The 27,194-nt window shown below is 44.3% G+C and overlaps 2 protein-coding genes across 5 annotated transcripts in view; both read right to left on the bottom strand.

Moving 5' to 3' along the window:
- The window catches only part of DESI2 (desumoylating isopeptidase 2), a 75,281-nt gene that overhangs the window by 36,889 nt on the left and 11,198 nt on the right, over positions 1-27,194 (bottom strand). The window lies entirely within an intron of this gene.
- On the bottom strand, positions 24,181-24,657 carry LOC100349941 (large ribosomal subunit protein eL33-like). The gene has a single exon (XM_051821506.2). The coding sequence runs from the start codon at positions 24,572-24,574 to the stop codon at positions 24,242-24,244; it is 333 nt and encodes a 110-aa protein (XP_051677466.2). The 5' UTR covers positions 24,575-24,657; the 3' UTR covers positions 24,181-24,241.

Below are 27,194 nucleotides of genomic sequence, written 5' to 3'. Positions count from 1 at the left end.
GTCTGTATTAGCAGGAAGCTGGAACTGGAAACAGGGCTGGGACTTCAATGCAGGGCTGGGACACTGGTAGCCAATATGGGCTACCGATGGCTTAACTATTGGGCTAACAGCCTGCCCCAGAAAAAATCACTGAGAGAGAGAGGGAGGGAGGGAGAGAGAGACAGAGAGATTGGTCTTTCATTTGCTAGTTTATCTCCAGATGGCCCCAAGATGCAGGTCTGGGCCAGGTACCAGGAACTCCATCCTGGTCTCCCATGTGGCTGGCAGTGGCCCAAGTACTTAGATCATACTCCGCTGTCTTCCCAGGCACACCAGCAGGAAGCTGGATCAGAAGCCCAGCAGCTGGGACATGAATTGGCACTCTGACACAGGCTGCTGGCATTATAACCAACAGTTTAACCTGCTGAGCCACAATGCTGGCCCCACAAAGACCACTTTTATTCCTACTGCTTGCTCCAACTGTAAGATAAAAACCAGTATTTAGTAGACCAGTTTAAGAACTGCTGAGACAACTACAGAAGACGGGATGAAGCCCCTGGAGATCAGCCTTGCAGAAAAATTATCACATAAATGGGGCATTATGTAAGAGAGAAATGACAGAGAACGTTAGAGGCAAGTCCACAAAAGAGGGCTCTATATTCAAGCTGACCCAGTGCTACTATACTACATATGAGATGTTTTCATTTGAAAGTTTAGCTTGATTCTCCTCATACCCTTCCTAACATATCAAAGAAAACAGTAAACCAGCCAGATATGACTACAAAATAGTAGCTCTCAACTGCACAACGGAAGTCGCCGCAACATCCTGAAGTCAACCACTTATCTAAACCATTTGCACTGAGGCTATCATTTGATCAGTTCACCTTAAGGATCTACTTCCTTACGGTCAGAGAGGAAAGCCCAGAATGTTCTATTCCAGTTTAGATCACAAAAGTATTTCTCCTATTTTATTTGAATTAATCTCAGAAATTAGTGCTTAGATTAAAAAAAACACAAGTATTAACAACTAACACAACTATTTATTTATTTGAAAGTCAGACTGACAGAGAGACAGAGACAGATACAGAGACCTCCCATCCTCTGGTTCACTCCCCAAATAGCCATAATGGCGGGGACTGGGCCAGGCTGATGCCAGAAGCCAGGAGCTTCTTCCAGGTCTCCAATGTGGGTGCAGGGTCCAAAGCACCCAGGTGCATTGGTGGGGAGCTGGATCAGAAGTGGAACAGCCAGGGGGCCGGCAGGGTGGCATAGTGAGTAAAGCCGCCATATGCAGTGCTGGCATCTCCTATGGGCACCAGTTTGAGTCCTGGCTGCTCCACCTCCTAGCCAGCTCTCTGCTATGGCCCTGGAAAGCAGTGAAAGATGGCCCAAGTCCTTGGGCCCCTGCACCTACATGGGAGACCTGGAGGAATCTCCTGGCTTCAGATAGGCACAGCTCTGGCTATTGCAGCCAGCTGGGAAGTGAACCAGCGGATGGAAGAATCTCTCTCTCTGCCTCTCTTACTCTGTTTCATTCTATTTTTTTTTTTTTAAGATTTATTTATTTGAGAGTTAGAGTTACAAAGAGAGGAAATGCAGAGAGAGAGAGAGAGAGGTCTTTCATCCGATGGTTCACTCATAAGATGGCTGCAATGGCCAGAGCTGTGCCGATCTGAAGCCAGGAGCTTCTTCCGGGTCTCCCACTCGGGTGCAAGGACCCAAGGACTTGGGCCATCTTCTACTGTCTTCCCAGTCCATAGCAGAGAAGTGGAGCAGGCAGATCTTGAAATGGTGCCCATATGGGATGCGGCGCTTCAGGCCAGGGCTTCAGCCCGCTGCGCCATGGCACATGGCGCCAGCCCCAACTCTCTCTGTGTAACTCTGACTTTCAAGTAAATAAATAAATCTTAAAAAAAAAAAAAAAAAAAAAAAAAAAAAAAAAAAAAAAAAAAAAAAGGCCGGTGCCATGGCTCACTAGGCTAATCCTCCACCTGCGGCTCTGGCACCCCAGGTTCTAGTCCTGGTTGGGGCGCCGGTTCTGTCCCGGTTTCTCCTCTTCCAGTCCAGCTCTCTGCTGTGGCCCAGGAAGGCAACGGAGGATGGCCCAAGTGCTTGGGTCCTGCACCCGCATGGGAGGCCAGGAGGAAGCACTTGGCTCCTGGCTTCGGATCGGCGCAGCGCACTGGCTGTAGTGGCCATTTGGGGGGTGAACCATTGGAAGGAAGACCTTTCTCTCTGTCTCTCTCTCTCTCACTGTCTAACTCTGCCTGTCAAAAAAAAAAAAAAAAAAAAAAAAAAAAAAAAAAAAAAAAAGAAAAGAAAAAGAAAAAGAAAAAGAAGTGGAGGAGCCAGGACATGAACTGGCACCCATATGGGATGCCGGAGCTGCAGGCAGCAGCTTAACCACAGAGCCAGCCCCAAAGATTTATTTCTTTATTTAAAAGGCACAGTGACAAATCTTCTGTCTGCTGGTTCACTCCCCAAATGGCCACAATAGCCAATGCAGAGCCAGACTAAAGCCAGGAGCCAGGAACTCCAACTGGGTCTCCCACACAGGTGGCATGGCATGAAGTACTTGGGTCATCTTCTGCTGACTCCCTAGACACATTAGCAGGAAGCTGCAATGGAAATGGAGTAGCGAGATTTGATCCAGCACTCTGACACAGGATGCCACTGTTACAAGAGGTTGGCTTAACCTGCTATGCCAGCCCCAATAGAAGTATTTAAAATGTAGTGAAAGACACTGGCTTCTGTCAGAGACTTGGACACTTTTACTTGGTTTCCTCAAATATATGTGAAATTCTTTAAAGACTCAATCTAGGGCCCAGCGCTGTGGTGTAGTAGGTTAGACCTCCACCTGCGACATCAGCATCCCAGCTGCTCCACTTCCGATCCAGCTCCCCACGAACATGCCTGGGAAAGCAGCAGAACATGGCCCAAGTGTTTGAGTCCCTGCACTTGTAAGAAGCTCCTGGCTCTTGGCTTCAGATTGGTCCAGCTCCAGCTGTTGCCACCATTTGGGGAATGAACCAGCAGATGGAAAACCTCTCTGTCTCTCCCTCTGTCTGTGACTCTGCCAAATAAATGAATAAATCTTAAAAAGAAATAAAGAATCTATATCCAAAATGTCTGATTCTAATTCAAAATCCTGGAGCTAGAATGCTTGTTTCAGATTCCATCTCCACTACACACAAGAATATGAGTCTCACAATTAGACTTGCCCTCAGAGGCCTACTGTGAGGGTCAGATGAATTAATATAAGTACTTGCACATGAGCACTCAACCCCTAGTACAACATTGTTAGAAGTAGCAAACGCGGCCGGCGCCGCGGCTCACTAGGCTAATCCTCCGCCTAGCGGCGCCGGCACACCAGGTTCTAGTCCCAGTCATGGCGCCAGATTCTGTCCCGGTTGCCCCTCTTCCAGGCCAGCCCTCTGCTGTGGCCAGGGAGTGCAGTGGAGGATGGCCCAGGTGCTTGGGCCCTGCACCCCATGGGAGACCAGGAAAAGCACCTGGCTCCTGGCTTCTGCCATCGGATCAGCGCGGTGCGCCGGCCGCGGCGGCCATTGGAGGGTGAACCAACGGCAAAGGAAGACCTTTCTCTCTGTCTCTCTCTCTCACTGTCCACTCTGCCTGTCAAAAAAAAAAAAAAAAAAAAAGTAGCAAACGCATATTTACTGACATACGATCCTTCCCTAATATTTTTGTCATACATACTGGGAAAGGTTGTATGAATGTGTGAATAGGCAGGTCCATTCTGATTATCTGTGAATTCTCAGAATTCTAAAGAATCTCTGGAGTTGATGTCCAACTAACCAAGGGCAATGACTCACTAAATTGAATAACAATGGAAGAATTAGTTGGGCTCTACTTTAGGACTTCTACGAGAATTATTTATATTTTTGAGAGGTACAGATCTGAGTGAGAGTGGTTTCACAGGATGTCTATATTCATGAGAGACACGAGGAGGGGACTGGAGAACCACATCTCACTTTGGGGCTATGCCAGTACAGACCCACGCTTCCTAAAGTCAATCCACTGAGACAGGAAGTGTACAGAGAGGGGCAATACTAATACACCCTTTGGCCCCTCTGACACGAACCTGTGACTACTGAAGCCTAGAAGGCTTTCCACAAAGCATTCCAAAATATTAATATAAGGGAAGGGGAAACAATTGCTATGAAAACTATGAAAAGGCAGTAAACACACAAGTATAATTATCCCTTAGTTCAATCTTCCTCCATGCAAAAACAGGCCTAAATATTTCTATTTCTTATTTTAATGCATTGGTTACAGAAATGAACTGTTATGCTATTCTTCTGATACAGAACTTTCATTAAATTTCATTTTAGTTAATGACTTGCCTTTATAAAGTTAATAAAATGTTATGCTTCTAGTTTGAAAGCAACATGACAAACGCTACTTCCCTGGTCTGGTTAAAAAACACTTAATATATGGGGCTGGCACTGTACCATAGCGGGCTAGGCCTCCACCTGCGGCGCTGGCATCCCATATGGGTGCTGGTTTGACCCAGCTGCTTCACTTCTGATTCAGCTCATTGCAGATGGCTTGGGAAAGCAGTGAAAGGTGGCCCAAGGGCTTGGGTCCCTGCACCCACGTGGGAGACCCAGAGGAGCTCCTGGCTCCGGGTAGGCTCAGCTCCAGCCATTGCGGTCATTTGGGGAGTGAACCAGTAGATGGAAGACCTCTCTCTCTGTCTCTGCGTCTCTGTAACTCTGCCTTTCAAATAAATAAAAAATAAACATAAAAAATACTTATTAGTACCACTTATGGCCTAGGTCTGAATTCTATAAAAGGCACTATTTAACTGAGTAAGTATAAAGTATGACTTTTCCCCTCAAAAAACTTGCATTAACGTTTATATTAGATGTTGAGTGGGTAAAAGCAAGCGTTTGAAACAAGTGCTTGGGAATAGAGGAAATTTCAATTATTGAGTTAAAAATCCTCAAAAAAATGATTAGTGGAGACTTTGGGCTAATAACTACACTGCTATATCATATAAAGTTGTTCTTGATATTTACATTATAAAACTACCTTCTGTGGTCTATTTTGATACCACTGGACTGAGTCCAAGATAATCTTACAGCAAAGGTTATTTAGTATCACTTATGTTCAAATGCTATCATAGTTCCTTAGCAACAGACTAATCATAAAGCAGAAAGACAAAAACCCAAATCTAAATCCACCAAATAAATCAACTGAGATATTCTATTTTTAGATGAAATCATAAACATTCATGGTAATGTCTGTTCACCTGCTTTATACTATAAGGAAAATAACACTGTTATACAAATCCTATTCCATTAATATTTCCAAGAAAATATCCTATCTTTTCATTACCAGAGAATGCTACGGAAAATAAGTATATCACTCATTAAGTCTTAGGGGAAAGAAAACCTATATAACAAAAGTATTTTTATTATAACATTACTTATGTATTATTGATAACTTAAAGTATTAAAAGGCCTCAGTTTGGGGATGGGGCTGTGGCATAGCAGGTAAAGCCACCGCCTGCAGTGCCAGCAACCCAAATGGGCACCAGTTTGAGTCTCAGCTGCTCCACATCTGATCCAGCTCTCTGTTATGGCCTGGGGAGGCAATGGAAGATGGCCCAAGTCCTTGGGCCACTGTGCCCATGTGGGAGACCTGGAGGAATCTCCTGGCTCCGGGCTTTGGACTGGTGTAGCTCAGACTGTTGGGGCCATCTGGAGAGTGAACCAGCAGATGGAAGACTTCTCTCTCTCTCTGCCTCTCCGTAACTCTGTTTCAAATAAAAATAAATATATCTTTAAAGAAAAAAAAAGCCTCTGTCTGGGGGCCAGCATTGTGGCATAGCAAGTAAAGATGCCACCTGTGGGGCCAGTGCTGTGGCAGAGTGGGTGAAGCCACTGCCTGCAGTGCTGGCATCCCATGTGGGTGACAGTATGAGTCCTGGCTGCTCCTCTTCCAATCCAGCTCTCTGCTATGGCCTGGGAAGGCAGGGGAGGATGGCCCAAGTCCTTGGGTCCCTGCACCCATGGGGGAGACCTGGAGGAAGTTCTTGGCTCCTTTTCTTCTTGGCTCCTTGCTTCGAATCCATGCAGCTCCAGTCATTGTGACAAATTGGGGAGTGAACCAGCAGGTGGAAGACCTCTCTCTCTTTCTCTCTGCCTCTCCTTCTCTCTCTGTGTAACTCTGACTTTCAAAATAAATGGATAAATCTTTAAAAAAAAGAAAAAAAAGATGCCACCTGTGACACTAGCATCCCATATGGGTGTTGGTTCAAGTCTCAGCTGTTCCATTTCCTATCCAGCTTGCTGCACATGGCCTGGGCAAACAGGGGAAGGCAGTCCAAGTGTTTGACCCTGCCAGCCACATGGGAGGCCTGGATGAAGCTCCTTGCTCTTGGCTTTGGCCTGACACAGCCGAGGCCATCATGGCCACTTGGGGAGTGAACCAGCGGATGGATGATCTCTTTCTCTCTCCCTATCTCTTACCTCTAACTTTCCAATAAATAAATAATTATTTTAAAAAAGCCTTAACCTTTGAAAATAATTACTTCTGATTATAAAAGATTTGCCAGTAACTTTTACTAGTTTTGCAAATGTTCTGTACGTTTTTTTTTTTTTCCCCTCCCTTTTAAGAATATATCAGGGGCTGGCGCTGTGGTATAGTGGATATAGCCACCGCCTGCAGTGCCGGCATCCCATAAGGGCGCCAGTTTGAAATCCAGCTGCTCTAATTCCAATCCAGCTCTCTGCTATGGCCTGGGAAAGCAGTAGAAGATGGCCCAAGTCCTTGGGCCCCTACACCCGCTTGAGAGACCTGGAAGAAGCTCCTGGCTCCTGGCTTCGGAATGGCTAAGCTCTAGCCGAGACAAATCCAGTTTTCAAATGGTTCGGCAGAAGCATTCAGCCTGTACCCCCTTTTCCTCTCAAATCCCAGGTCTGATGAGAAACATGAAGGTCAGTCTAACTAATACCGGTCTTCCTAATCACTGTACTTTGATTCTTAAATGCTCATGAGAACGGTGTTGAACTCATGAGTTGGAGTGTGCAAAATGATACAGTCATGCATGGCTTAATGATGGAATGTATCCAGAGAAATGCACCATTTGGTAATTTTGTTTTTGTGTGAAAATTATGTAGTGCACTTAGGCAAACCTAGATGGTATAGGTCACTCAGTGTGACCTCCCAATGCAATCAAGAGACTTGGCAAACGAGAAGTATGAAGCTGGTGATGGCATTCTGTTTTACAGTAAACTTTTTTGTTTCTAAATAGGGGTACATTTAAAAATAACAATGAAGGGGCCAACGCTGTGGTGTAGCAGGTAAAGCTGCTGCCTGCAGTGCCGGCATCCCATATGGGCGCCAGTTTGAGTCCTGGCAGCTCCACTTCCGATCCAGCTCTCTGCTGTGGCCTGGGAAATCAGTGGAGGATGGCCCGAGTTCTTGGGCCCCTGCACCCATGTGGGAGACCCAGAAGGTGGTTCCTGGTTTTGGATTGGTGCAGCTCAGGCCGCTGTTGCGGCCATCTAGGGAGTGAACCAGTGGATGGAAGATCTCTCTCTGCCTCAGCCTCTCTATAACTCTTTCAAATAAAATAAATAATAAATCTTAAAAAAAAAAAACAATGAAAAGTATATCATGGTAAATACATAGTCAACAACATAGTTATTTATTATAAAATATTTACTGTATATAACTATATGTGCAATAAGCTTTTAAAATTACTGGGGTGGGGGAGGGAAGAGGATGGAGGCAAGGGCGTTCCCACTCACTGGTTCATTCACCAAAGGCCTGCAATTGTCAGGGCTATGCCAGGCCCAGCTGAAGCCATGTCTGCCATGTGGGTAGCAGTGACCCAATTACTTCAGCCATCAACGCTGCCTAGGTATGCATTAGCAGGAAGCTAGAATTGAGAGTGGAGCTGGGACTTAAACGCAGGTACTCTAATATGGGATGGGGGTGTTCCAAAAAGTGTCTTAACTGCTAAACCTAACCCAACCTGCCCTTGTGACTTATACTTTTATACAACTGGTAGGACAGCTGAGCAGGTTTATTTATACCAGCATTATCACACACACGTGAGTAAATGTGCTACCCTATGATGTCACTAGGTAGGTAAGAATTTTTCAGCCCCATTAGAATCTTTTGGGATTACATATACAATGGTGGTCCCTTAAGGTCGTATCAGCTAGTGACACTGTAGTCATCTTAGTTTTCATATACTCTGATGTTCACACAGTAATGAAACTTCCTAGCAACATATTTCTTAACTATGTGCCATTAACCATCATTAAATGGTGTGTGACTGTACTTAATGTGATAGCCCCAAATCAAGGAAAGTATAGTGCTGTACATTTTGGACACAGCTAAAGTTACTGCCTGTTTACCCACCTGGAAAACTAATTTCTAAAAATAGTTTGTCAAAGAATCTAACTTTTAGGCCTCAAAACAAGCTAGATCGAGAATCATTTATGCACTATTATTTATTTTTCATTTCTTAAAGGATTTATTATATTTGAAAGGCACAGTGATAGAACTCAGGCACTTGGGTTATCATCTGCCGCCTCCCAAGAGTGTTAGCAGGAAGTTGGATTTGAAGTATGAAATAACCAAGACTTGCATCAGCACTCGGATATGCGATGCTGGCAGCCCAAGCTGCAGCTTAATCTACTGAACCACAATGCTCACCCCTGTTATTTAAAAAATAGACTTTAAAAGGCTGGGGTTAAGATGGTGGTTGGCACACCTGCATTCCATATCAGAGTACCTGAGTTTAATACCTGGCTCAGGCTTCTAATTCCAGCTTCCACAATGCATATCCTGGGAAGCAGCAGATGATGGTTCAGTGGTAAAGTCCCTGTCACCCACAGGGGAGAACTGAATTGAGTTCTTGGCTCTGGTCTCATCTAGCCTTGGCTACTGTAAGCATTTGAAAATGAAGCAGCAGATGGAAACTGTGTCTGCCTCTCTCTCTACCTTCTCCGTCTAAAATAAATAAATAAGTGAAATAAATAAATAAGTGAATCAAATGTCCCTTAACTATTTTTAAGAATAATCTATTCTGGGCCGGCGCCGTGGCTCAATAGGCTAATCCTCCACCTTGCGGCGCTGGCACACCGGGTTCTAGTCCCGGTTGGGGCGCCGGATTCTGTCCCGGTTGCCCCTCTTCCAGGCCAGCTCTCTGCTATGGCCAGGGAGTGCAGTGGAGGATGGCCCAGGTGCTTGGGCCCTGCACCCCATGGGAGACCAGGAAAAGCACCTGGCTCCTGGCTCCTGCCAGGATCAGTGCGGTGCGCCGGCTGCAGCGGCGGCCATTGGAGGGTGAACCAGCGGCAAAGGAAGACCTTTCTCTCTCTGTCTCTCTCTCTCACTGTCCACTCTGCCTGTCAAAAAAAAAAAAAAAAAAAAAAAAAAAAAAAAAAAAGAATAATCTATTCTTTAAGATTTTATTATGGGGCCAGCACTGTGGCGCAATGGGTTAGAGCCCCGGCATCCCATATGAGCGCCAGTTCTAGTCCTGGCTGCTCCTCTTCTGATCCAGCTCTCTGCTATGGCCTGGGATAGCAGTGGAAGATGGCCCAAGTCCTTGGGCCCCTGCACCCATGTGGGTGACCTGGAGGAGGCTCCAGGGTCCTGGCTTTGGATCGGCGCAGCTCTGGCCATTGCGGCCACCTGGGGAGTGAACCAGTGGATGGAAGACCTCTCTGTCTCTACCTCTCTAACTCTTTCAAATAAATAAAATAAATCTTAAAAAAAAAAAAGATTTTTAAAAAAATTTATTTAAAAGGCAGAGTTAGGGGCTGGCGCTGTGGCGCCAGTAGCAGGTGAGGCCATTGCCTGCAGTGCCGACATCCCATATGGGCACCATTTTGGAGTCCTGGCTGCTCCACTTCCAATCCAGCTCTCTGCTGTGGCCTGGGAAAGCAGCAGGTGATGGCCCAAGTCCTTGGGCCCCCTGCACCCGAGTGGGAGACCCGGAAGAAGCTCCTGGCTCCGGATTGGCACAGATTCAACCGTTGTGGCCATCTAGAGAGTGAACCAGTGGATGGAAGACACCCCCCCCCCCCCGGCCTCTCCTCTCTCTGTGTAACTCTGACTTTCAAATAAATCTTTAAAAAAAAAAAAAAAACAGAGAGAGATAGAGAGGTCTTCCAACTGCTGCAAACAGAAGTCAGGAGTCTGGAGCTTTGTCCAGATCTCCTGCACAGGTGCAGAGGGGCCCAGGAACTTGGGTCATTCGCCACTGCTTTCCCAGGCATATCAGCAGGGAGCTGGATCCAAAGTGGTGCAGCCAGGTCTTGAACCAGCACCCATATGGGATACTGGCATTGCAGGTGGTAGCTTAACCTACTATGCCACAACGCCAGCCCTAGATTAATTTATTCTTTAAAAATGTTTGCTGACAGGCTCAAGCACTCAAGCCTCCATCTGCTAAAGACTTTATAGGAACAAAACATGCCAAGTCCCTGCTCTCATGAAATGTGCCTTCTTGAGAGGTGTCTTTTAAACTGCAGGCTACAATTCATTAGAGAATCCAGAAATCATCTCAGTGGGTTACACTAGTATTATTTTAAATGAATTAAATATAATCAAACAGAACTCAATCAAAGGGCACATAGTAAGATGTTTCCTGAATGAACATTTGATTTAGTTATATGTGTGCTTAATGGATGGGATATAAAATGTATTTCCTAGTTGATTCAGGATAAAGATGAGAAACAAGTGTCCTAGAAAGTCCTTCTAAACTGCATCTTAGTTGAAATCTCATTTTAAATGTTTACTTACCAGCAAGTCTACAAACAAGACAACACTGATTCAACAAAATTCACGCACACCTCCTAAATTGTGTCAGAGACTCTGCTAGACAGAGGGGATTCAAGGATGATTAATTTCCAGTCCCTGTCCCTAAGGACCTCATTAAGAATGTAAACAAGCAGTTACAATTTGCTAAGTGTTAAAAAAAAGAAACATGTACATATTCCAAAGGGTTTTCAAAAATTCATGGGATGGCTGATGCTGTGCCATAGAGGGTTAAGCTGCCACCTGCAGTGCCGGCATATTGTATGGGCACTGGTTTGTGTCCGCCTGCTCCACTTCCGATCCAGCTCCCTGCTAAAGTGCTTGGCAAATGACGGTCCAAGTGCTTGGGCCCCTGCACCCGCGTGGGAGATCAAGATGGAGTTCTTAGCTCCTGCCTTTGACCTGGCTCAGTCCTGGCCACTGATGCCATTTGGGGAGTAAACCAGTGATGGAAGATTGATCTCACTCCCTCTCTGTAATTCTGCTTTATAAAAAATAAATCTTTAAAAAATATTTCACAAGAAAGATGTCATGTAGCTATTCCATGAACCTTTTGAAGCTCCCCTGTTCAATCAATAAGAAACTCATTTTTGGGATACCATTCTAAAATCTACTTTCACTTATTCTATTTTCAAATTAATAACCCATGTAAACCGTGTAAATCACATTAGGCATATTTAGGCAAGTAACTCACCCCAGGTCACATCCGTGGTAAGCTGTAAAACAGCCCAGGCTTCTGAGCCTGCACCTACTGGGTTTTTTTTTTGTTTTTGTTTTTATTTTTTATTTTTGCCATCTCACAACTCTACTTAGTTACAGGCAGCCTCATGTGGCCTTTTCTTTACATGACCTGGAAGTATCTCAAATAACTTCAGAATAAAATGGAAGTCATTAATGTACATTCTTCATTTTCCCTAGTATGTGACAACCTTTCCTGTACTATCCCAAGTAAAAAAAAAACTGTCATCACCTACCCTTTACCTACATGTCTTGTAATGTGCTCACCTCATCACTAATTAATAATGTAGAGACCTATTCTGAACCCAAATCTGAAGGAAAGGGAAAATCTAGAGAAAATGTCCCTTTTAGAAACTAGAATTTCAAATGAACTTCAACCAGGTAGCTCTTTTTATAATACTATTAAGTAAGCTAGGATACACACAATATATTAAGAGCTACTGGAGACAATGACCGTGTTTAATCCTTATCTGGTGATTCTTTTAACTTACAGATGGACAACAACCCAGAAATTATTATTATGTTATGTACAAACCAACCTTGGGATTGTTTTTAATGTTTTTTTTATGCCCTCTACAAATGTTTAAAGATTTATAAATTTGTGCCACTAAGCTCATGTGGCTGAAAGGTAAGACTACTTGTTAACTTTACCACAAGAGGAAAAAAAGGCTACACAATTAATCCCTATTTTATACATATGAGGGGGATTTTGGAATTAGTGTAAAACATATGAGGGTAGTTCAAAAGATTTATAGAAAGTGTGCATTACTGGGGCCGGCACTGTGATATAGTAGATAAAGCTGCTGCCTGTAGTACTGGCATCCCATATGGGCGCCGGTCTAAATCTCATCTGCTCCAGTTCTGATCTAGCTCTCTTCTATGGCCTGAGAAAGCAACAAAAGATGGCCCAAATCCTTGGTCCCCTGCAACCAGGTGGGAGACTCGGAGGACGCTCCTGGCTTTGGATAGGCCCAACTTCAGCCATTGTGGCCATTAGGGGAGTGAACCAGCAGACAGAAGATTTCTCTCTCTCTCTGCCTCTGTAACTTTGACTTTCAAATAAACAAATCTTTTTTAAAAATGTGCATTACAAAAAGCTATAATTATTTTTAAGTTCATTTTAAATGAATTTCCCAAAATGCCCTTATAAAAATGTTTATTTTGGCGCAAAAAATTTCTGAAATTCACAGTATAACAATCTTGCTTTTAATATTTCAATTGGGTAGCACTTTTTTTCTTTCTTGTGGATAGTACTTTTTTCTCTACAGTATAGCACTCTTTTAGACAATTAAGGAAATTCCAAAGATCAACTTACTAAGTGTTGCAAATGCTGAAAGTATCAAAGGCAGCTCATGTAGTGTATATAACTGCAAATAACACTACAGTAACAATAGCTAACATTTTTATTAACTTTAAAAAAAATTTTTTTTTTTTACTTTTGACAGGCAGAGTGGACAGTGAGAGAAAGAGACAGAGAGAAAGGTCTTCCTTTTTGCTGTTGGTTCACCCTCCAATGGCTGCCGCGCTGGGCGCGATGCAGCCGGTGCATCGCGTTGATCCGAAGCCAGGAGCCAGGTACTTCTCCTGGTCTCCCATGGGGTGCAGGGCCCAAGCACTTGGGCCATCCTCCACTGCACTCCTGGGCCACAGCAGAGAGCTGGACTGGAAGAGGGGCAACCAGGACAGAATCCGGCACCCCGACCGGGACTAGAACCTGGTGTGCCAGCGCCGCAAGGCGGAGGATTAGGATTAGCCTATTGAGCCGTGGCGCCGCCAATAGCTAACATTTTCTAGGGCTTACTACATGCTAGGCAGCATTCCATGCATTTTGCCAATTTGACTCATATGATCCTTACAATTACCCTATGAGCTAAGTACCATTACTGTCTATTTCCATTTTAGAGAGAAACAGAGGCACAGAGAAATAACTTTCTCAAGGTCACACAGCTAAAATGCAGATGGTACATGCATCCTGATCCAAGCCATACCACAAAGAACAAGAACTGTATTCCACTACCTCTTAGATTCCAGACAGTAGGTTTGACTAAGGAGGAGAAGGTATACCGTACAGGTTTTTTTTTTTTTTTTTTTTTAAGAGTTTATTTATTTGAGATGTAGAGTTATAGACAGAGAGAGGGAAAGACAGAAAGAGAGGTCTTCCATCTGCTGGTTCACTTCTGAGCTGGACCAGCCAGAAGCCAGGAGCTTCTTCCAGGTCTCCCATATGGCTGCAGGGCCCAGGCACTTGGGCCATCTTCTGCTTTCCCAGGTCATAGCAGGGAGTTGGACTGAAAGAGGAGCAGCTGTGACTTAAAACTGGTGCCCATATGGGATATCAGTGTTGCAGAACAAGGCTTAGTCCACCATGCCACAGCACCGGCCCCACAGTACAGCTTCTTGCTGTCCCCTTCTCTTCAGTTCTTATTCTTCCACTGACCAGTGTCAATGCCTTGGGCCTCTTACCTGCCACCTGCCACGCTAGGGAGATCCATCAGGACAGCGGAGGAACAGGCCTTTTGAGGTGAGCAGCCAAAGGGTTCAAAGCCCCACGCCACTGCAGGTCCCCAGCAGCAGCATGCTTCTATTTATCTGCCTGGAGGCAGCAGCAACAAGCCAAGGACAGTGAAAAAGGATTGTTCTAGCATGATACATCCCAGAAACTATTCTTTTGTTCTCAAGGTCACAACAAAGTGAGAAACTTAAAAGGCTATTAAGTTGCATTATTGTTTGATACAGATAAAAGAGCAACAGGTTAGAATGAATGGGACTGAAATATAATTCTTTCCTTTCTTGTGATTTAAGAGTTAACACATTTTGGGGCCGGCCTTGTGGGGCAGGGGGTTAAGATTCCACCCCAGCTCCCTGTTAATGCACCTGGGAATGGTGAGATGGTGGCCCAAGTGGAAGATCTGGATGAAGCTCCAGGTTTCTGGCTTCAGCCTGGTCTAGCCCCAGTTGTTGTAGCCACTTGGGGCATGAACCAGCAGATGGAAGATCTCTGTCTCTTCCCCGACCCCTCTCCATATCTCTATATGTATTTCTGATTAAAAAAGACAAACCTCTAGCCTGGGCATGACAGTATGGTAGCTAGTAAATGAAGATAATATTTAAGTACACCACTAACTCTCCTAGTTTAAATGAACTAGAACTGGAAAATAGTACGGCATATTCATTTGTGGATTAGAATGACAGGAAAATTGATGAGGCTGGAGAGAGTGATGCCACTCAGAGAACTCCCTGCAAAGATAGGAGAGCACGGGATCTACTCAACAGCACAGGGTCTGACCTCAGAGATAACGGGCAATTCATGCCACACAGTGGGGGAAAGGTACTCTGCCAACAGTGGTGCTGAAGGTTGAGAAAAATATTTTTTAATTAATTTTTAATTTTTTATTTACTAAATATAAATTTCCAAAGTACAGTTTATGGATTACAATGGCTCTCCCCCCATAATTTCCCTCCCACTCACACCCCTCCCATCTCCTGCTCCCTCTCCCATTCCATTCACATCAAGATTCATTTTCAATTATCTTTATATACAGAAGATCGATTCAGTATATATTAAGTAAAGATTTCATCAGTTTGCACCCACACAGAAACACAAAGTGTAAAATACTGTTTCAGTACTAGTTATAGCATTACTTCACATTGGACAACACAGTAAGGACAGATCCCTCATGAGAAATACGTACACAGTGACTCCTGTTGTTGACTTAACAATTTGACACCCTTGTTTATGGCGTCAGCAATCTCCCTAGGCTCTAGTCATGAGTTGCCAAGGCTATGGAAGCCTTTTGAGTTCGCCGACTTCGATCTTATACTGACAGGGTCATACTCAAAGTGGAAGTTCTCTCCTCCCTTCAGAGAAAGGTACCTCCTTCTTTGATGGCCCCGTTCTTTCCACTGGGATTTCACTCACAGAGATCTTCCATTTAGGTCTTCCTTTTTTTTTTTTTTTTTCCCTCTTTCCAGGGTGTCTTGGCTTTCCATACCTAAAATACTCTCATGGGCTCTTCAGCCATATCCGAATGCCTTAAGGGCTGATTCTGAGGCCAGAGTGCTATTTAGGACATCTGCCATTCTATGAATTACTGTGTATCCCGCTTCCCATGTTGGATCATTCTCTCCCTTTTTGATTCTATCAGCTAGTATTAGCAGACACTAGACTTGTTTGTGTGATCCCTTTGATTCTTAGACCTACCAGTGTGATCAATTGTGAACTGAAATTGATCACTTGGACTAGTGAGATGGCATTGGTACATGCCACCTTGATGGGATTGTATTAGGATCCCCTGGCATGATTCTAACTCCACCATTTGGGGCAAGTCCAATTGAGCATGTCCCAAATTGTACATATCCTCCCTCTCTTATTCCCACTCTTGTATTTAACAGGGATCACTTTTCAGTTAAAATTTAAACACCTAAGAATAATTGTGTGTTAATCACAGAGTTCAACCAATAGTACTAGAACAAAACAAAGAGAAAATACTAAAAATGGATAAAGTATTACACTGTACATCAGCCGTCAGGACAAGAGCTGATTAAGTCACTGTTTCTCATAGTGTCCATTTCACTTCAACAGGTTTCCCCTTTGCTGCTCAGTGAGTTGTCGCCGATCAGGGAGAACATATGATATTTGTCCCTTTGGGACTGGCTTAATTCACTCAGCATAATGTTTTCCAGATTCCTCCATCTTGTTGCAAATGATCGGATTTTGTTGTTTTTGACTGCTGTATAGTATTCTATAGAGTACATGTCCCATAATTTCTTTATCCAGTCTACTGTTGATGGGCATTTGGGTTGGTTCCAGGTCTTGGCTATTGTGAATTGAGCTGCAATAAACATTAATGTGCAGACAGCTTGTTTGTTTGCCAATTTCATTTCCTTTAGGTAAATTCCAAGGAGTGGTATGACCGGGTTGAATGGTAGGGTTATATTCAGGTTTCTGAGGAATCTCCAGACTGCCTTCCATAGTGGCTTAACCAGCTTGCATTCCCACCAACAGTGGGTTACTGTCCCTTTTTCCCCACATCCTCTCCAGCACCTGCTGTTGGTAGATTTCTGAATGTGAGCCATTCTAACTGGGGTGAGATGAAACCTCATTGTGGTTTTGATTTGCATTTCCCTGACTGCTAGTAATCTTGAACATTTTTTCATGTGTCTGTTGGCCATTTGGATTTCCTCTTTTGAAAAATGTCTATTGAGGTCCTTGGCCCATCTCTTAAGTGGGTTGCTTGTTTTGATGTTGTGGAGTTTCTTGATTTCTTTGTAGATTCTGGTTATCAACCCTTTATCTGTTGCACAGCTTGTGAATATTTTTTCCCATTCTGTTGGTTGCCTCTTCACTTTCCTGACTGTTTCTTTTGAAGTACAAAAACTTCTCAATTTGATGCAATCCCAAATGTTAATTTTGGCTTTGACTGCCTGTGCTTCTGGGGTCTTTTCCAAGAAGTCTTTGCCAGTACCTATATCTTGCAGAGTTTGTCCAATGCTCTCTAATAATTTGATGGTGTCGGGTTGTAGATTTAAGTCTTTAATCCATGTTGAGTGAATTTTTGTGTAAGGTGAAAGGTAGGGGTCTTGCTTCATGGTTTTGCATGTGGAAATCTAATTTTCCCAGCACCATTTATTGAACAGACTGTCCTTACTCCAGGGATTGGTTTTGGATCCTTGATCAAATATAAGTTGGCTGTAGATGTCTGGATTGATTTCTGGTGTTTCTATTCTGTTCCATTGGTCTATCCATCTGTTTATGTACCAGTACCATGCTGTTTTGATAACAACTGCCCTGTAGTATGTCCTGAAATCTGGTATTATGATGCCTCTGGCTTTGTTTTTGTTGTACAAGATTGCTTTAGCTATTCGAGGTCTCCTGTGTCTCCATATGAATTTCAGCATCATTTTTTCCAGGTCTGAGAAGAATGTCTTTGGTATTTTGATTGGTATTGCATTGAATCTGTAAATTGCTTTTGGGAGAATGGACATTTTGATGATATTGATTCTTCCAATCCATGAGCATGGAAGATTTTTCCATTTCTTGGTATCCTCTTCTATTTTTCTTTAAGGTTTTGTAATTTTCATCGTAGAGATCCTTAATGTCCTTGGTTAAGTTTATTCCAAGGTATTTGATTGTTTTTGTAGCTATTGTGAATGGGATTGATCTTAGAAGTTCTTCCTCAGCCGTGGCATTGCCTGTGTATACAAAGGCTGTTGATTTTTTGCATTGATTTTATATCCTGCTACTTTGCCAAACTCTTCTATGAGTTCCAATAGTCTCTTGGTAGAGTTCTTTGGATCCCCTAAATAAAGAATCATATCATCTGCAGAGAGGGATAGTTTGACTTCTTCCTTCCCAATTTGTATCCCTTTAATTTCTTTTTCTTGCCTAATAGCTCTGGCTAGAACTTCCAGAACTATATTGAATAGCAGTGGTGAGAGTGGGCATCCCTGTTTGGTACCAGATCTCAGTGGAAATGCTTCCAACTTTTCCCCATTCAATAGGTTGTTGGCTGTGGGTTTTCCATAAATTGCTTTGATTGTATTGAGGAATGTTCCTTCCAAACCCAGTTTGCTTAGAGTTTTCATCATGAAAGGGTGTTGTATTTTATCAAATGCTTTCTCTGCATCTACTGAGATAATCATATGGTTTTTCTTCTGCAGTCTGTTAATGTGGTGTATCACGTTGATTGTTTTGCGCACACTGAACCATCCCTGCATGCCAGGGATAAATCCCACTTGGTCTGGGTGGATGATCTTTCTGATGTGTTATTGCATTCTATTGACCAGAATGTTATTGAGGATTTTTGCATCTATGTTCATCAGGGATATTGGTCTGTAATTCTCTTTCAATGCTGCATCTTTTTCCAGCTTAGGAATTAAGGTGATGCTGGCTTCATAGAACGAATTTGGGAGGATTCCCTCTTTTTCGATTGTTTGGTGCGCGCCCTCACTATTCCGCCATCGTGGCTCCGCCCCCCTATTTATTTATTTTTTGACAGGCAGAGTGGACAGTGAGAGAGAGAGAGAGAGAGAGAGAGAGAGAGAAAGGTCTTCCTTTGCCGTTGGTTCACCCTCCAATGGCCGCCACGGCCGGCACGCTGTGGCCAGCGCACCATGCTGATCCGAAGGCAGGAGCCAGGTGCTTCTCCTGGTCTCCCATGGGGTGCAGGGCCCAAGCACTTGGGCCATCCTCCATTGCACTCCCTGGCCACAGCAAAGAGCTGGCCTGGAAGAGGGGCAACCGGGACAGAATCCAGTGCCCCGACTGGGACTAGAACCTGGTGTGCCGGTGCCGCAAGGCGGAGGATTAGCCTATTGAGCTGCGGCTCTGGCAAGAAAATTCTTTTCAACTGCCTTTTTTTCTCCCTTACAGCTAAATGAACTGTGACGTCATCTCTGTGAGGGATGGGGACAGTGTATGATACTGTGCTTGCCTTGGAGAGTGAGAAATTCAACTGACCAGAAAAATAAGGAAGGATTGCCAGAGAGTACTGAGGGCCCTCTTGGGATCTGTGGTCATGATTTTAAAGTGAGACCCGTCAGCTTGGCTGCATGTTCTTCTCTAGCTGCATGCAGCTACTTCAGTACCAAGACTGAACTAGGGTTGCTAGAAAGGATGACGGAGGGAGTGATGTCAGGAGCAGACTGTACAATGTCCCCCAGATGCAGATAGTAGTAACGGAGTGGCTCCCGTGGCTGTGGGGACTGACAAGTAAACTCTGCAGGGCAAGGCTATAGGCTGCAGCTCATCGGGAAGCCTCCATGTTTTCTGATAAGGCCTTCAACTGATTAGACAAGGCCCACACACATAATGGAGGATACTTTGCTTCATTCAAAGTAAAACATACCCTGGGGCAGAAACTTGATTTAGCAGTTCAGACACTGCTGGGGCACCTGGCATCTCAGATAGGAAATCCTTGGGTTCCTGTCTTGGCTTTATTTCCCATCCAGCCTCCTGTTAATGTGCACCCTGGGAGGCAGCACACAATGGCTCAAGTACTTGGCTCCCTGTCATCCCCTTGGGAGACCCAGACTGAGTTCCAAGTTGCTGACTTCAGTTTGTCGGCTGCAAGCATTTGGGGAATAACCCAGGGAATGGAAGATCTCTCTGTCTCTCTGCCTTTCTGATAAACAGAATAAATAAGTAAGTATAAAAAAATACCTCAACAGTAATAGCTAGACTGGTTTTTGACTAAACACTGGGTAACCTGGCCTAGCCAAATTGACATACAAAATTAACCATCACAGAAAAGGCTTAGGATGTAGAGCATTTACTTTGGTCACTGCCTATCCAAAAGTACCAAAGAATCCAGGGGAAGTCACCTCAAGGATGGAGTGTAAGATCAGAACAAACAGAAACTTGTACTTTCATGGGTTGTGGAAGGTGATGTAGGAGAAATAAAAGATGTTGTGGTTAAGAGCACAGATTTTAGCGTTAAGAGCTCTTGGTTTAAGACTACAATTCTAGGGACTGGTGTTGTGGCATAGCAAATAAAGCCACCACCGCCTGCGACACCAGTATCTCATATGGGCACTGGTTCAAGAGCCAGATGCTCTACTTCCAATCCAGCTTCCTGCTAATGTGCCCGGAAAAGCAGTGGAAGATGGACCCAAGTGCTTGGGTCCCTGCATCCATGTGGGAGACCAAGATGAAGCTCTTAGCTCCTGCCTTTGGCCTGGCTCAGCCCTAGCTGTTGAGGCTATTTGGAGAGTGAACCAATGGATGAACAATCTTTCTCTGTAACTTCAACCTTCAAATCAGTAAAAGAAAAAAAGACTACAACTATACCACTTAAGGCATGATTCTCAGCAGGGTTTTCTTTTCTTTTTTTTTAAACTTCTATTTAAATATAAATTTTTAAAGTACAACTTTTGGATTACAGTGGCTTTTCCCCCCATAACCTCCCTCCCACTCGCAACCATCCCATCTCCCATTCCATTCTTCATCAAGATTCATTTTCAATTATCTTTATATACAGAAGATCAACTTGGTACATACTAAGTAAAGATTTCAACAGTGTGCACCCACACAGATACACAAAGTATAAAGTACTGTTTGAGTAGTAGTTTTACTGTTAATTTGCATAGTGCAACACATTAAGGACAGAAATCCTACATGGGGAGCAAGTGTACAGTGACTCCCATTGATGATTTAACAACTGACACTCTTATTTATGACGTCAGTAATCACCTGAGGCTCTTATCATGAGCTGCCAAGGCTATGGAAGCCTCTTGAGTTCACAATTGAGCAGGGTTTTCAACTAAGCCCCAGTTTCATTGTCTTCAAGTGTTGTAACATTAGGGAATGACCTGGTACAATGGAAGCATTAAAAAATGTTAGCTATGGCCTGGGAAAAGATGGCCCAAGTCCTTGGGCCCCTTACCCTCACGGGAGACCCGGAGGAAGCTCCTGGCTTCGGGTCTGCATAGCTCTGGCCGTTGAGGCCATCTGGGGAGCAAACCAGTGGATGAAGACCTCTCTCTCTGCCTCTCCTTCTCCCTTGTTGTGTAATTCTGACTTTTAAGTAAATAAATAAATCTTATGAAAAAAAAGCTCTTATGGAAAGACTCAATACTGTAAATCCACTAATTCTCCCTCCAAATTATCCATAAATGTAAAGACATTACACTTAATATTTCAGTGAGTCTTTTTGAGAAATTTTCTAAAATAAATGTGTGGGGAAAAAACAATTCTGAAAGAGAATAAGTATCAACAAATATCGAAACACACTGTAAGACTACTGCAATTAAATACCTAAAAATGGAGAAGAGGCATTAAGAAAGCTAATAGTACATAAAGTTTTGAAGTAGACCTATACACACAAGATAATAGTACAAGATGAAATGTGGCAAGCACCTCAAATTAACATGGGTAAGAAGTATGGACCTGGGGTGGGGTGACGTGGGCAGCAGCGTAGCTTAGCGGGTTAAGTGGCCTCCTGTGATACTGGCATCCCATATGGGAGCCAATTTGAATCTTGGCTGCTTCACTTTTTCTTGTTGATTTATTTATTTATTTGACAGGCAGAGTGGACAGAGAGAGAGAGGGAGAGAAAGGTCTTCCTTTACCGTTGGTTCACCCTCCAATGACCGCTGCTGCACCGATCCGAAGCCGGGAGCTAGGCGCTTTTCCTGGTCTCCCATGCGGCTGCAGGGCCCAAGCACTTGGGCCATCCTCCACTGCACTCCCTGGACACAGCAGAGAACTGGCCTGGAAGAGGGGCAGCCGGGACAGAATCCGGCGCCCCGACTGGGACTAGAACCTGGTGTGCCGGCGCCGCTAGGCGGAGGATTAGCCTACTGAGCCATGACGCCGGCCAGCTGCTTCACTTCTGATCTAGCTCCCTGCGAACATGCCTGGGAAGGCAACAGAAGACAGCCTAAGTGATTGGGCCCCTGCCCCCATGTAAGAGTCCTAGATAAAGCTCCTGGCTTGGTCCAGTCCTGGCCACTGCAGCCATCTGGAGAATGAATCACTGGATGGAAGATCTAACTCTGCCTTGCAAAACAATTTTTTTAATCTAAAAAAAAAAAAAAAAGGATTTTTCAATTACCAGTGCTGGAATAACCAACATTCCACTTGGTAGATTAATTCTATAATTTTATGCTAGGGAAAACCTTTCTAGAGATGCCATGAAGTTGAAACATCACAAAAGGCCAACATTTTGGGCTACAATTACTTCAAAATTTCTGGAAGACAAAGGACAACATAAGTGTACTTAACAGAAAATTTTGATTTATTATTGTTATCTTACATGTGTAGTCCTACTTGTTTTCATTTTATTTTTGTTTTGTTTTCTCTTACACCATACAAAGTTTTCTTTGCTCTTTCCCCATGACATTATCCCAAGAGTACTGACATTTTAATTTTAAAAACTGTACATATACAGTCAAATATATCCAATACCAACAAGAATCAGTTTCATCTACCACCCTACCTCCAACTAAGTAGGGCTGCTGGATATTCTTATAGCCTCTCACTCAATATAAACTGAGACTTAATTTTTAACATGCTTATTCACTTTAGAAGAATTTTTCTGGATTAATTTTGTGTGTGTGTGTGTTTTCTTGTTTTTAACCACATTTATAAAAAGATTTAACTATTTTAAATGAGTACTGATGCCCACAGCTTTTTATTTTACACCATAGCCACCCCATTCTTTACTGCTGGAAACATCTTTTGATCTCCACGAAATAGCCTGGATATTACTATCTCCTTTTGCATCAATGACAATTTGAGAAACACAGAGAAAAATCTTTTCCCTTTCCATATTCTGAAGATAATCCTCCATTTTATTGCAGCTTTCATGTCATGAAAGAGAAATCTAAAATTAACTTTTTTTTTTGTTTGCTGGTAGTAACTTTTGTTCCTGTGCATATGTAGCTGTTGTAGTTGATTTCCAACAATGTTGCAGTGGATTCCTTTCTGAGAGGAGGAGGAGCATGGTGGGGGCAAGAGTCACCACACAGACCCGGGGAGTCAGGTGAAAGTGGGCTTGAGACAAGCAGCCCGCAGACTCGTTTATTTCAGTTAGTATGACAGCTTATATAGCCAAGACCAGCCAATCCGGTCAAGGGGCCATCTATGCCCTAACCAATCACAGCCTGTTGCCAGCAGTTTCCAAAGCCATCCAATCACAGCCTGTTGCCAGTCAGGCTCTTGTTGCCAGGCAGTTTCTGAAACCATCCAATCAAGGCCTGCTGTCAGTCAGGCTCTGTTGTCATGTAGTTTCCTCTGTTATCATGTGGTTTCCGAAGCCATCCAATCACAGCCTGTTGCCAGGCAGTTTCTGTTGTCAGCGGCCATCTTGGCATGACCTTTTCACCTCAGTGGCCATCTTGATATGACCTTTTCACCTCATTCTACCACATGTAGCATTGTTTTATTCTTACAATTTGCAAATTAAACCAAAGGCTTTGGTTGAATGTTATCACTTTTTTTTTTTTTTTTTGACAGGCAGAGTGGACAGTGAGAGAGAGAGAGAGAGAGAAAGGTCTTCCTTTTGCCGTTGGTTCACCCTCCAATGGCCGCCGCGCTGCGGCTGGCGCACCGCGCTAATCCGATGGGGTCGGCACTGTGGCACAGCAAGCTAAGACTCCACCTGCAGCACCAGCATCCCATATGAACACCAGTTTGTGTCCCAGCTGCTCCTCTTCCAATCCAGCTCTCTGTTTATGGCCTGGAAAAGCAATGGAAGACAGCTCAAGGGCTTGGGACCCTGTACCTGGGTGGGAGACCTGGAAGAAGCTCCTGGCTCCTGGCTTCGGATCAGCTCAATACCAGCCATTGAGGCCATCTGGGGAGTGAACCAGCGGATGGAAGACCTTTCGCTCTGCCTCTTCCTCTCTAACTCTACCTCTCATCAAATAAGTAAAATCTTAAAAAAAAAAAATTCTGCATAACACTTGATCCTTTTACCCTTCTATACTGAGTTCTGAGATACTATCTCAATCTTGTCATTTTTTTCTTTAGTTTCCAACCTGCTGTTCATGAGTTATCACTGTACTTTTAAATTAGGTAACAGTTCTTTTCATCTTTATGGAAACTACCCTAATCTCCGATTAGTCCCTACTTGGTATTGCTTGTTCCATTCTCAATGGTCCTCACGAATCTACTTCAGAACATACGTTACCTATTCCTCTAAACCTCCCTTATTTCTTTTTTTTTTTTTTACAAGAGAACAAATCCATTTTTATTTATTTACTTTTCAATAGTTTAAATCCTTGAGGGGTACAGCATCACACGGATTCTGTGTCCAATGGCCTTCGCAGGAAGGTTGCTTCGGAATTTGGCGCGAACCATGCCACTGTTTCCGTGAGCACGAGTTACCTTTCCCCAGATTACTCTGGTTTTGTTAGGTTTGCCGCCAGGAGTCACTGTGTTGTTCTTTGCTTTGTACACATAAGCACACCTCTTGCCCAAGTAGAATTCAGTTTCATCCCGAGCATAAACACCTTCAATTTTAAGCAGTGCCGTGTGTTCCCTTCGGTTCCGGAGACCTCGCTTATAGCCAGCAAAAATGGCCTTGCACCACAGTCTTCCAGACATAGCTGCCTTCTAGAAGTCCTGCTCCCTGCAGGCCTCCACAGGCTCCAAGATGGCGGAGAGAGCACCTCCCCTATTTCTTGCTGTACATTTACTGAGGAGGTGTCATATGGCCCACTTTGGGGCCTCTGTACGTCGTTAACCTCTGTTTGGAAGATTTTTCCCCCGGATATCGACATGTTGTACTTCTTCATCTTTCAGGAATGCATTCTTGGTGAGGTCTTTTTTTGTTTTATTTTTACTTTTTCATTCATTTGAAAGGCAGAGAGAGAGAGAGGGAATATCTTCCATCTGCTGGTTCACAGCTGGGGCTAGGTCAAGTTGAAGCCAGGAGCCTGCAACTCCATCATCTCCCACATGGGAAGCAGGAATTCAAGTACCTGGGTCATGTTCTGCAGCTTTCCCAAGCTTGGAGCTGGGTCTGAAGCAGGGCAGTTGGGACTGGAACCTGCACTCTAATGTAGGCTGCTGGCACCCTAACCCACTATGCTAGGACATCTGCCTTGAAGCATCTCTAGAGCACTCTTTGAAAGGGCAACTATCTTTTTTTTTTTTTTTTTGACAGGCAGAGTGGACAGTGAGAGAGAGAGACAGAGAGAAAGGTCTTCCTTTGCCGTTGGTTCACCTTCCAATGGCCACCACGGCTGGCGCCGGCCCACCGCACTGATCCGAAGGCAGGAGCCAGGTGCTTCTCCTGGTCTCCCATGGGGTGCAGGGCCCAAGCACTTGGGCCATCCTCCACTGCACTCCCTGGCCACAGCAGAGAGCTGGCCTGAAAGAGGGGCAACCGGGACAGAATCCGGCATCCCGACCAGGACTAGAACCCGGGGTGCCGGTGCCGCAAGGCGGAGGATTAGCCTAGTGAGCCGCGGCACCGGCCATGGGCAACTATCTTATCCTGACTTATATTCTCTTTTCCTACCTTCTCTTCTCTAGGACTCACACCCACTTAAAATTCCATGTATTTGAATTACTCTGCTCATCCTATTAATAGATGGCTTGGGTAGATATGCTTGACACTATCTACATGTGTTTTCTGAATTAAAAAAATTCAAAAAGCAAAATAACACGCAATCCTTTTTCATCAATGAGGGGAAAAATATGACATGAAAGATGTCAATTCTTCTCGAGTTAATTTATAGGTTTAGTGTGTGTCCAAAAAAAATTTTTTTTTTTTAACAGGCAGAGTGGACAGTGAGAGAGAGAGAGAGAGAGAGAGAGAGAGAGAAAGGTCTTTCAATGGCCGCCGCGGCCAGCGCGATGCAGCCAGCGCATTGGGCATTGCGCTGATCCGAAGCCAGGAGCCAGGTGCTTCTCCTGGTCTCCCATGCGGCTGCAGGGCCCAAGCACTTGGGCCATCCTCCACTGCACTCCCGGGCCACAGCAGAGAGCTGGACTGGAAGAGGGGCAACTGGGACAGAATCCGGCACCCTGACCAGGACTAGAACCCGGTGTGCAGGTGCCGCAGGCGGAGGATTAGCCTATTGAGCCCCAGTGCTGTCTTAGTGTGTGTCCAATTTGTAAAAACACCTATGAACTTCTGGGTCTATGTCCAAGAGAGCTTAAAGTAGGAACTTGTGGCTGGCATATGAAGGGCAGCAGGTTAAGCTGCCCCTTGTGCCACTAGCATCCCATTTCACAGTGCAGGTTCCTGTCCCAGCTGCTCTGCTTCTAATCCAGCTCTCTGTAGACGTGCCTGGGAAAGCAGTGGAGATGGCCCAAGCACTTAGGACGATGCCACCAATGTGGGAGACCTAGATGGAATTCCTGGCTCCTCGCTTCAGCATGGCCCAGACCTGGTTGTTGTAGCCATCTGGGGAGGGAAGCAATGATGGCTGAAAGAGTTCTCTCTCTGCCTTTCCAAGAATTCTAAAAAAAAAAAAAAAAAAAAAAAAAAAAAAAAAAAAAAAAAGGAAGGAAGGCAGGAAGGACATGAATAGGTATCTGTATACATGTGCTCACTTAAGTATTACTCACAATAGCCAAAAAGCAGAAGTAGGGGCTGGCATTGTGGCATAGTGGGTAAAGCTGCCACATGATGCCATCGCCAGCATCCTATAAGGGTGCTAGTTCAAGTCTCAGCTGCTCCACTTCTGATCCAGCTCCCTGCTAACGCACCTGGGAAAGCAGCAGAGTACTTCCAATTCCTTGGGCCACTGCATCCACATGGAAGACCCAAAAGAAGTCCCTGGCTTCTGACTTCATTCTAGCCCAGCCCTGGCCATTGCAGCTATTCGAGGAGTGAACCAGCAGATGGAAGGCCCCTCTTTCCCTCTCTGCCTCTCCTTCTCCCTCTAACCCTGCCTTTGAAATAAATAAAATAAACCTTCCAAAAAAGGAATGGAAGTAACCTGTATCCATGTGAAGATGAATGGACAAAATGTGGTACATACATGTAATGGAATATTATCCAGCTTTAAAAAAATGGAAACTCTGACCCATGCTACAACATGGATGAATCTTAAGGACATTATGCTAAGTGAACTAAGTCACAAAAGACCAATATTGTTTGCTTCCAGTTATAGAGACACCCAGTCAAGTTCAAAGAGACAAAGCAGACTAGTAGCTAGCTACTTGGGCTCAGATGAGATGAGGAGTTGTTAATTCACTGGTACAGGATTTC

The sequence above is a fragment of the Oryctolagus cuniculus genome, chromosome 13 (genome assembly GCF_964237555.1).
Source record: "Oryctolagus cuniculus chromosome 13, mOryCun1.1, whole genome shotgun sequence".
NCBI classification, from domain to species: Eukaryota; Metazoa; Chordata; class Mammalia; order Lagomorpha; family Leporidae; genus Oryctolagus; species Oryctolagus cuniculus.
The sequence above is the reverse complement of the archived record's forward strand: the minus strand, read 5'-3'. Positions and strand labels throughout refer to the sequence as shown.